The following is a 10,509-nucleotide window of genomic DNA, read 5'->3' as shown; positions in this document are numbered from 1 at the left end:
TGGTACGCCTGTGGGGGTGGGTGGAGTGGCAGGAGGCAGAATTTGGGCGCGAAACCGAACATGTTCGCTGGTAACCAGTCAAGATGCTCCTCGCGTGCCCTTGCGAGGTGAGTCAGGGCACAGACACAATCAGGCACGCAAATCACTAGCGGGCGTCTCAAGTGATGCGGTACCCTGGCTAGCGTGATGGAAGTTGACGGTGGCGGCAATGGGACTGATGAGACACTGGCGGCGGCCTGCAGTGGGTGACACCAAATGGAATGTGCGTGGAAAAGCCACAGCCCGTCCGTGCAGCAAAAAAATCAGATGCAAAGCCGTACATACACTCACGTATACACGGATCGATGCAAAAGGCCGAAGTTAGAGATCTGGGCGGGGCGCTGGGCAGAGGGGTGGTCGCATGCGCATCAATACAGGCTTCTGAGGTCATCCTAAGGCAGTCTAGCTACTGCTGGGTCCTCCAAGATGACCAGGTGCACCTACCGGCGGTTGCATCGTGGGCGTGCTGTGGTGCTGGGCGGGTGCTGTGCTCACCCGTCAGGCAGCGGCCACATCGACGCCCTCAAGACCGGGCACCCAATGCCTGGAATGTACGCCTTGTGACGCGATTGGGTGCCATGCACACCCAAGCAGCGGCGGCAATTGTTCAGGCACCGGCTGCCCTTCAACGACCGACGCCGTCCTTCGGCCTACCCCACCCTTGTATCCCGCCACCGCCCTGCCCTGCGCGCCCCGCCCCTGCGCAGCTGCCCCTGCGCTGCGATCACTGCGCGCGCGTCTGCGCGCGGCCCCTGCGCTGCTCGCGCTGCAAGCTGGCCCGCTACTGCTGCGCAGACCACCAGCGAGTGGCATGGGGCGGCAGCCACAGAGAGGAGTGCGCGGCGCTGAGCGCGTGCGCGCCGCGCGTGCCGCCGCCGACGGTGCGCATGCTGGCACGAGCGCTGTGGCGGATGGCCAGGTGAGGGGGTCCTTCCCCGTGTTCAGGGCTTTGCAGCCCCCTCTTGTGCTCATGCCTGAGCGAACGAATGGGCGTGTTGATCAAACCCGGGGCAACAGTGGCGCCAGCAGGCGCCAACGCGGGACGCCCCGCCTGCATCCCGCGGCGGCGCAGGGAGGCGCAGCGGCGCCCTCACGCCCCGGCCGAGGACGGCGGGTGCTGGGGCGACGTGGAGGCGCTGGTGACTCACTGGGACGGGCTGGGGGCCGGCCGCAAGGTGGCGTATGCCCAGATGGCCGCCCTTGCCAGGTGCGGCGGGCACGGCGGGGGCCCGGGGGGCTTTTAGGCATGCGGCCTGTTGGCGGTGGAGGGCAGGTAGCCGGGGCAGCCGCCTGTCAGCAGGCGCGCTGTGTCTTGTGGGCGTGTGGCACTTGCCTGCGCCCTCCCTGCTCGGTGGTGGCCCTCATGTCGACCCCTGTTCTGCCCCCCATCACGTCAAGGGAGTACATGATGGGTGGCGGCGGCGGCGGCGGCGATGGAGGAGCGGGCATTGACGTGCGGCAGGCCGCGCTGCTGCTAGCGCGCTTCGCCTGCAACGCCCACACCGCGTGCGACGAGGAGCTGCGGCCCTATGGTGTGGGGCTGTACCCGCTCGGGGCTATGGTGAACCACGGGGACAGCCCAAACGCGGTGCAGGGGTTCAGGGGGGCGGACATCGAGTTCAGGTGCGCGCGCGCGCGCGCGTGTGTGTGCGCACGCGTGTGTGTGTGGGCACGCGCGTGTGTGTGGGCACGCGCGTGCGCATGTGTGTGCTCTTGCGTGCGCGTGCGTTCATCGGCGGGCGCCCATGCTCAAGAGGGCGCGATGCTGCATGTCCACGGGGCCTGATCGGACGTCGCTCGAGCCGCTGCGTCATGTCTCGGATGGCAACACCGCCCCGCCCGCAGGCCCGACCGGGTGCGACCCCACACGCCCCTCCCGGGCACTCGCACACGACGAGGCGCAGCCCCATGCCCAACCGCAGTTGCGTACACCCCCTTTCACCCCCCAAATGCAGGGCGCTGAGGGCCATCTCGCCTGGCGAGGAGGTGACCATAGCCTATGTGGAGCTCGCGACGCCGCGAGTCGAGCGCCAGCTGCAGCTGCGGCGGCAGTACTTCTTCGACTGTGATGCATCCCTTGCGGCGGGCGGCGCACACGAGCCCAGCGGTTGCGGCGGCGGCGACGACGGCGGCCGCGAGACAGGCGGCGGCAGCACGCGATTGGGTAGCGGCGGCGCAGCTGGCGGAAGTGATAGGGACGGCCGCGGAGAGAATGCAGCTGACGGGGGCGGCGGTGGCATCGCTGAGGTGGCCACAGGCGCCGTCGGGCACGCAGCTGGAGGCGCGCTTGTGTGGGGCGCAGCGCCCGCTCGGTCTGATCTGCTAGAGCCGCCTGAGGGGGCAGGCGGCGGCGGCGGCGGCGGCTTCTGGCTACACTGCTTTGGCCCGTCCCCGCGGCCGCCCTGGCGGGAGGATCCCCCTGATGCCGCGATGTGCGAGGTGCTACTGCCGCCGCCGGCCGCGGGCGGCGCCGGCGCGGCGCTGCCGGGGGGCATGCTGCTGCTGCTGCAGGGCGGCGAGGGGGGCGAGGGCGGCGGGGAGGATGGAGGCCTCGGGCCGGCGAGCGGCAGCTTCCCAACGGGGCCGGGGGCTGGGGACGACGAGGAGGGCGGAGGGGCGTCACCAACGCCGGCAGCGGCGGCGGGCGAAGCGGCCCAGGGCGCGGGCTGGGGCGGTGGCGTGGTCGCGCTGCAGTGGGGCGATTGGGACGCAGTTGGGGCGCAGGCGTCAGCGGGGCTCTGTGGATTGGCAGGCGCGCCCCAGCTTCCGGAGGCGGCTGCGCGGCAGCTGCGCGCCGTGCTGCGGCTTCAAGCAGACGCTGAGCGGCTGAGCAGCGCGGGCGACAGCGGCGGTGCAGCTGACGCCCTCACGGCCGCGCTGCGAGCCGCGGGCTGCCTCCCAAGGGGCCCCTGGGCGAGCGCGGCAGGCGCGACGGCGGGGCGGCCGCAGGCCGGAATCCCGGCTGTGGTGGCGCTGGGCCCGCGGCACGTGCTGCGTCAGCGGCTCCTGGCGGCGCTGCTCAACGCGTGCGTCGCGGCCGGCGACAGGTGGTCAGCGGCGCTGGCGGCGGCGGAGGCGCTGGCGCCCTGCTACGAGGCCGCCTACCCGCGGGTGAGCGATCTGTGTGTGTGTGCAGCTTCGACAATCGACAATCCCGCGTGTCAAGCAGACCCAAGAGAAATGGAATTGGGATGTTGCACAGGGATCCCGCGCCCGTCCGGCCCCAACACAATCATCCAAAGCGCACCGTCCTGATTCCCTTCGTAGCACCCGACAGGCGGCCCCCCTTGTCGCCGCGCGACCCTGTCGGCGTACCTTGGAGCAGGTGTGGCCCAACCTGGGCCTGCACCATGCGCTGCTGGCAAAGCTGCAGATGCTGCTGGAGCAGCCCGCGGCGGCGCGCGCCTCGGCGGAGCGGGCGGCCGAGATCCTGAGGGTGGGGCGCGTGCGCATGGCTGGATGCACTCAGTGCGGATGCTCGAGTGCGTGCACGTGCGAACGCACGCGTGCGGGCTTGAGTTGGGAGCGGAGCGTCGCCGACTAGTATGAGCAGGCTAGGCCCCTGCATGACCGCTCCCAAAACCCCACGACGCGCCTTTCTCATGACAAGGGCAAGGGGCGCCCCCTGCCCTTGCCACACGGTACCCATGCGCCCGCCGTCACTGCCGCGCTCCACCTGTGCCCGCCCTGCGTGGCCGCCGCCGCACGTCACCCCTCCCCACCCAGGTGACTCATCCCCGAAGCGGCACTCTGGACGAGGTCCTGCGGATACGGCTGGAGGCGGACCAGGAGCTGCTGCAGCAGTCGGCCCCGCAGCACCCACAGGTGCTCGATGATGACGACGAGTAACCCAGCTCTCTAGGCGCGATCCCACCGCACCCTAGTCTGCCAACGGCCCAATTGTGCGTGAATGCTGCACTGTAGCACCGCTGCCGCATCTGAGGTATCGAACTGCCGCGATCTGCGCGCGTGTCTCCTGGACGCAGCAGTGGGAGCTCGGGAGGCAGCGTTTCGGCGCGCGTGCAATCGGTGCCGCGTCAGAGCTCGGGCTGTGCAGTGCATACCCTTTCGGACAGAGTTCGCCACAGGAAGGGGTTTGTCAAGCTAGTCACGACGGCCTTCGTGCTGAGCACCAGGCACGACCATGCCCTCGAGACCTCACGCCTGTAGAGTCGGGTTCTAGCGTACCTAGAAAAAAAACTCTGCGTGCCTAAGATGCAGCGCAGATGCTCTTGCGGGCGCGCAGGCGTGGCAGGGCGCGGCCCTGAGCTGTGGAGGGTCCCAGCCATTGGCAGGGCACTGCACAACCAGGCCTCCAAGCGTTGTCAAAACAGACTCAATAACAGCAGTAGCTACACCAGCACCTCTGGCAGGCATGGGAGGCGAGCTCTCACCGTCCAGGTGCGTCCCGAGTGGTGGATCACATTCAGAAATCAGCGATTTCTGAGTGGACCGCTGTCAACAGGAGCTCATTTTCGCTCATTCGCGTCTGCAGGTGTCCAACGCGCTCTTTGAGCCACCAGCGTTCCAGCCATCCAAGCTTTCGGTGGAGTTCCTGCCAGGCGCCGATGCGCAGGGCCCCGCTCCGCCGTGCGCGCGCCGCTACACCCTCACGCACAATGACATCACAGGCGCCCTGCAGCTGTCGATAGGCGCTAAGTTCAACGCGCGCCAGGTGCGGAACCTGTACACCCGCGTGCTGCGCGACGAGGTGGTCGCCGAGTGGCGCTTTGGTGGCGGCACGGCGGAACAGCAGCCGCAGCAGCAACAGCAGCAGCAGCAGGAAGTACCGATCGGCCTCAACGGTGGCACTGGCTCGGGCAAGGCACGGCGGCGGCGAGACAGCGGCAGTGGTGTGAGCAGCAGCGGCAGAGGGGGCGCGGCGGACCACAGGCCATCGCTGCACGTTTTCTGCCACGTCAGCGGCGAGGAGCGGTGGCTAGCGCCGCCGCAGCTGCGCAACTTTATTTTCAGGCGGGAAATGACTCTGGTGAGCGTGCGTACCGCACTTATGGCGCACATACCGCCGCTCGACGCCCCAGGCGCCTGGGTGCCTCCCTCCTGTCTTCCGTCAATGAGGCCCCCCCTCCGATACCGCCATGCCGGCGGCGCGCGATCGCGGCTCCTCTCCTGCAACCTCCGTCCGCCACCCCCTCACGCTCGCACGCGTTTCGTCCACTCAGCCGAGCCCTTGTCCCCTTTGGCCGCGCTCCCAGGTCCTCGACACGCTCCTGTTTGCGGACCAGGAGCTGCTGCGGGGCCACCCCTGGCTGCGGTCTGCGGACGTCCTGGTGCACTTCCAGTCGGCCCAGCCAGATCTGGACGCGGTGGAGCACTGGGGCACTCTCGGCGACCGCACGTCTTGGCAGCGCCTGCCCAAGGGCGTGGCGGCACGCCTGCAGCTGCTGCTGGGCGGCTTCCCGGACGGGCGGCGGCTGCAGCGGCAGCCGTGCGGAGGGTTGTTGCTGGACGAAGGGGGCGGCCGCACGCGGCTGTGGGGTGCGGAGCAGGCGGCGGCGCTGGGCAAGGGTGGCGCGGCGCGCAACCGCGGGTGCGGCTTTGTCGGTGCGGCTGGCGGTGGTGCGAACAGCGGTGGCAGCGGCGAGAGCGGAGGCCTTGGCGCTGTGAGCGCGCCCGCGACAATCAGCAGCCTTGGCAGCACCACTAGCAGCAGCGGCAGCAGCAACGGCGTCAGGGCAGTCAGCAACGGTGTCAAGGGCACCAGCTCAAGCGCCAGGCGCGACTTGGCGCAAGAGGGGGCAGCAGCGCCCAACTTGATGCTCCCAGGCCTGGTGGTTGTGGCTGAAGCCGACGGCAGCACATGCAGCAGCGTCACTCCACTGGACAGCAATGGCAGCAGCTCGGGCCACAGCAACGGCAGCGGCGGCACTGGCAGCACCCCGCCTGCAGAGGGGGCCAGCAGCCCAGGCGCAGCCTCTGTGCCCCTGCCAGCCGTGTCGTCTCGTGCGGGTGCGGGGGCCCCCGTGGCGACAGTCGCCTATGACAGGGGCCCTGCTGCGGGCTGCAGCGGCGGCAGCAGCAGCGCCACCACCCTGCAACCTCAGCCATCGGCGGTGCGGCAGGCCGGGCGCGTGCCTGCTGTGGTGGCGGCAGCTGCGACCTCGGGGCTGCGCAGGCAGTAGGTGTGACCGACCCCGCTCACCCGCAATCCCCCCGGGAGTGGGCGGGGGCAGTTCGGCTTGCGTTCTTTGAGCTGTGCCACGGCCTTATGCCGTTTTGCGCTTGCACGAGTCCTCTGGCCCACGCGCGCTTGCCCAGCTGAAACGAGCAGGGCAAGTGCCTCTTGTGTGCGGACATGCCACTGTGTGGTTGCTTTCCGCCTTGATCGTGGCGCGCCGTGCTGCAAAACGCCGCTTTCTGTTTCTGATGTGGTGTGTGATTTCGTGTGTGTATAGAGAGACAGCGCAGCGGTAGAGAGTGCCGCGGCGAGGGTGGTGATTTGGCTGCCCACGGCAAGCACTCACAACCAGAAGGTGCAGGGCCACCTTGTGTGTGGACTGCTCTGTGTAAGCTGTGATGAGGGAGGTGATCATGAGCAGGATGGATCTGCAGTGGAGGGCACCGAGGCACCAAGGCTGGCGACCAGTACACCAGAGTGCGAGGGGTTGCAGCCTGATGATGAGCCAGCGCAAGGTTGCCGGCACGGCCGGGCCGAAGACGTCACGGCCTTGGTGTAACAGCAGGGGCAACGACATAAGCATCTAGGCAGCCCATGAAATTGATTGCAGCACATGAGCGCACGTTTGCAGGCCCACAGAGCACGATTGCATCCTCATGCGTCCCATGAGTAAGGCTGTGATCCAAGCTTGTGCGGCCCGCAAAGCTGGTGTCAAAATCAAATTTTCGCTTGGCTATGAATACAGAGTGCAAGCAAACTCGGCGTCTTCGACAGACGTGGGACTGGCAAATCCAGCAGGAGCAGCAAAGAACGGGCGCAGCGAGGGTTGCTGAAACGTGATACAGCGCTTTTCGGCAGTGTGCCGGTGCGTGGGAGCCCGTTGGGGCTTGTTGGCGCCAGGGGGGCATGATCGCACGGTTTCGTGGGGCTGCTTGTGTTGCAGCTCCACCGTAATGTTGATGAAAGCACTCCATGTGCTGCCACAGCAGCCTGCGTGTTGGCTGATGGATACTCGGGTGGTGCGGAGAAGCTCTTGTTCTCTGCTAGCGTGGCCTGCAATCGCCCTGGGGCCTGTGACTGAGTGCGGTGTTAGACTCTGCGCAGGCCTCAGCTGGGCGCCACGCTCGCCGCAACCGCGCGAGCTTGCCCGGCTGACGAGTTTGGGCGATATTCGTCGGCCGCTTTGGCCGCTCCTGCCAGCGTCGCAGCGGATCAGCACGATAGCTGTAATGGAGCGCTCGCATCCCCTGTTTCGCCCTTTGCCGCCAACCGCGCAGGGACTGGAGAGCACGCGGTTGCCGGTCGCCTCGCGGGCAACTCCCGGGCCCAAGGCCTGCGCGTGGGTCGGCCCCCCTTGCGGGCACCCTGGCAACGCGCCCCCCACCGCCCACCGGCGGCGTCCCCCCTGGCAGCGTCAACAGCAGCGCCGCCGGTGCCGGCGCCATGCTCTCTGTGCAGCCCAGTGCAGTCCCCCTCGTCGGTGCCAGCGCCGGCCTTCTCAAGGCTGCGGCTGAGGCCGCTGCCGAGGCCCAGGCCCAGGCCGCAGCGACGGGGCTTGGCCCGTGGCGCGTGGCCGGCGACGGCGCCCGCGACGCGTTCAGGGCCAGCCTAAGTAGCAGCCTCGCGAGCTCGGGCGGCTCCAGCGCAGGCGCCAGCGCCAGCAGGGCCAGCCCCAGCAGCAGCCTCGCGGGCGCTGGCGCCTCGAGCGCCAGCACCAGCAGTGGCTGCATCACGGCCGCCAGTGACATGACCGGGCCCGGCAGCGGCGCCAGCAACAGCGACGCCGGCAGCACCAACTTGCCCGCGGCCGCGGCGCCGCAGCCGCAGCCGCAGCCGCAGCCGCAGCCGCCGCCTGCGCCCCCGCCGCCGGTGCGAGTCACGGCCAGGCCGTCCACCGCCACGGGTCCGTCTGCGGGCTCGGGCCCCGCGGCCCCGCGCTCGCCCTCTGTGGCGGCGGCGGCCCTTGCTCAGCGCGCGATGTACTCCGCTGGGTCGTACTGGGACGGCCGCTACTCCTCGCGCACCGGCCCCGCCCACTTTGACTGGTTCTTCTCGTACCACGCGCTGAGGCCGCTGCTGCGCGCCGCGCTCGCGCTGCCGGGCGCGCCCGCGCTGCATGTCGGCTGCGGCAACAGCGACCTCAGCATCGGCATCGGCGAGGACGGCACGCCGGTGCGCGGGGCGCGCGCACGACGGGGAGCAGCCGCGGCTGGCGGGCTTGCACGCGCGTGGGCGCACGCATAGTTGGGGTGTGGGGGGATGGAGAGGGCTCGTGTCACAGGCGGTCGCGTGTGGGCCCTGCAGGCTTGGGGCAGCAGCTTCCGAGGTTGACGCCCCTCCTGTTGCCCCTGCCCTTGCGCATGCTCATTGCACCATGTGCACGATCACGGAGTCACCATTTCCTTCCGGCCCGCGCACCGCACCCCCACCCCACCCCACCCCTCAAATCCCTCGACCCATGATGCGGCAGGTCGTCAACACCGACATCTCGCCGGTCGTCATCGCCCAGATGCGCGCCGAGGCCGCCACCTGGCCCGACGGCCCCGCGCGCCGCAACTGCAGCTGGGAGGTCGCCGACTGCCGCGCGATGCCGCAGTTTGACGACGGCTGCTTCGGCGCCGTGGTGGACAAGGGCACGCTGGACGCGGTGCTGTGCAGCGGGACGGGCCTGGGGGACGCGCGCAACTATGTGGCCGAGGCGCACCGCCTGCTGGCGCCTGGCGGCACCTTCCTGCTCATCAGCCTGGGGCAGCCCGAGGCGCGCCTGGGGGTGCTGCGCGCGCAGCCGCGCCGCAGGCGGCCGTCGAGCGCGGAGGCGTCGGCGCCGGTCTGGGCGGCGGCGGGCGCCGGCGCAGGCGCTAGCGGGACCGCCGGCGCGGGCGCCAGCGCGGCGGCGCCTCTGGCATTGCGCATCGCTGCGCACATGGCGGCAGCCATGGAATCAGCGCCCTCGGCCGTGCTGCCCGCTGCGGCGCCTGGTGGCGCGGGCGCCGGCCCGCCCTCCCCCGCCGGCGCCGGCGCCGCGCCCGGCCCTGGGCGGCGCGGCGAGGTGCGGTGGGCGCGCGTTCTGGTGTACCTCCTGCCCAAGCCCACGCTGTACCGCCAGACCGAGGAGCTGCTCGTCAGCCGCCGCTCCTACGACGGCGGCGCGGCAGCACAGCCACAGCAGCAGGACCAGCAGCAGCAGCAGCAACAGCAGGCGGCGCCCGCCCGGCCGGCGTCGCCGACGTGGCGCGGGCGCCAGGTGGGCAAGGACGAGCCGGTGGAATGGCTGGGGCCTTTCGAGGTGGGGCCTGAGCTGGAGGAGGCGCTGACGTCACCGGGCGTCAACCCCCGCGACTTCTTCTTCGCGTACGCCTGCGCCAAGCCGCCGCCCGCGACGCCGCGCTCGCGGCGCGGGTCGGCGCTGTCCGGCGCCGCGCTGGGGCAGGCGCCGGTCGCGCGGCTGGCGTCGGGCGGCGACGGGGCCGGCGGCGCGGGCGCAGGGGTTGGGCTGGACGCAGCGGCGGCGATCAAGCTGGAGCCAGGCGAGGCTGCGGGGGCGCCGGCCTCTGCACCCCAGGGCGCGGACTTGCTGCCGCGCACTGCTGAGTGACGCTTGGGGTTGGCTGGGCGGTACGGCTGGCTTGCCGCCCCTTGGCACACGCCGCCCGCAGCCTGCTTCACAGACGCCCGTTCCCGGGCCGCCCTGCAGAGCTCTAGTTGTTGACTGCATGGCTTCCACCCTCGAGCACCTGCAGTCCAGGGACAGGCCCTGTCGATGCGGCAGTCTGTCTTCTGGCGTCCCCCCTCGCCCCCCTCCTGCTCCCCCTGCTCTTGCTCCGGCCACATGTGTAGGGAGCCACGAGCGACCTTGTTTGCTGCCGGCCGTGGCGCTGCCCATGAGCACGCACCCGGTTCCAGTCACCACGGCCCCATTCCGGCTGCAACATGTTTTGATGAACACTGCGCCCGGCCCAACCAAGCCCCCGGTCTCCCAAGGCCCTCACAGCCCCCAGAGGCGCCCCTGATCGTGGGGCGGGCCGGACAGCCCCGCGCCAGCGACCCCTTAGACTGCTTGGGGGCCACATTGCGATGGAAGCACTGCCAAATGGACCCTACTTAACTTGCCTCGACCGTGTGCGGGCCACTTGATTTGGGATCCATGCCCTGCCTCAACACCGGCCAGCGCTGTGCACCTGACGCGCCGCTGCCATCAAGGGCTGGGCGCGGCTTGCGCTCGCCACCCAGCATTTGTGATGCTAGCTTGACGGGCGGCGCGCCAGCCGCCCGCGCCCGTGTGCCGCTCAACGCGCCGTGTGCGCCCTACCCGTGGGCCAAGGATGCACTTG

The 10,509-nt window shown here is 70.0% G+C and overlaps 1 protein-coding gene across 1 annotated transcript; it reads left to right on the top strand.

Moving 5' to 3' along the window:
* Positions 1–1,402: 1,402 nt before the first annotated feature.
* On the top strand, positions 1,403–9,773 carry MNEG_7770 (Histone-lysine N-methyltransferase ASHR1; the record flags this gene model as incomplete). The annotated part of the gene is made up of 8 exons (XM_014043757.1): positions 1,403–1,662; positions 1,995–3,150; positions 3,365–3,475; positions 3,766–3,864; positions 4,535–5,029; positions 5,256–5,590; positions 7,591–8,350; positions 8,649–9,773. The coding sequence occupies 8 exons, from the start codon at positions 1,403–1,405 to the stop codon at positions 9,771–9,773; spliced, it is 4,341 nt and encodes a 1,446-aa protein (XP_013899211.1).
* Between the last annotated feature and the right edge of the window lie 736 nt (positions 9,774–10,509).

This window comes from Monoraphidium neglectum (genome assembly GCF_000611645.1).
Source record: "Monoraphidium neglectum strain SAG 48.87 unplaced genomic scaffold scaffold01409, whole genome shotgun sequence".
NCBI lineage: Eukaryota > Viridiplantae > Chlorophyta > Chlorophyceae > Sphaeropleales > Selenastraceae > Monoraphidium > Monoraphidium neglectum.
The sequence above is the reverse complement of the archived record's forward strand: the minus strand, read 5'-3'. Positions and strand labels throughout refer to the sequence as shown.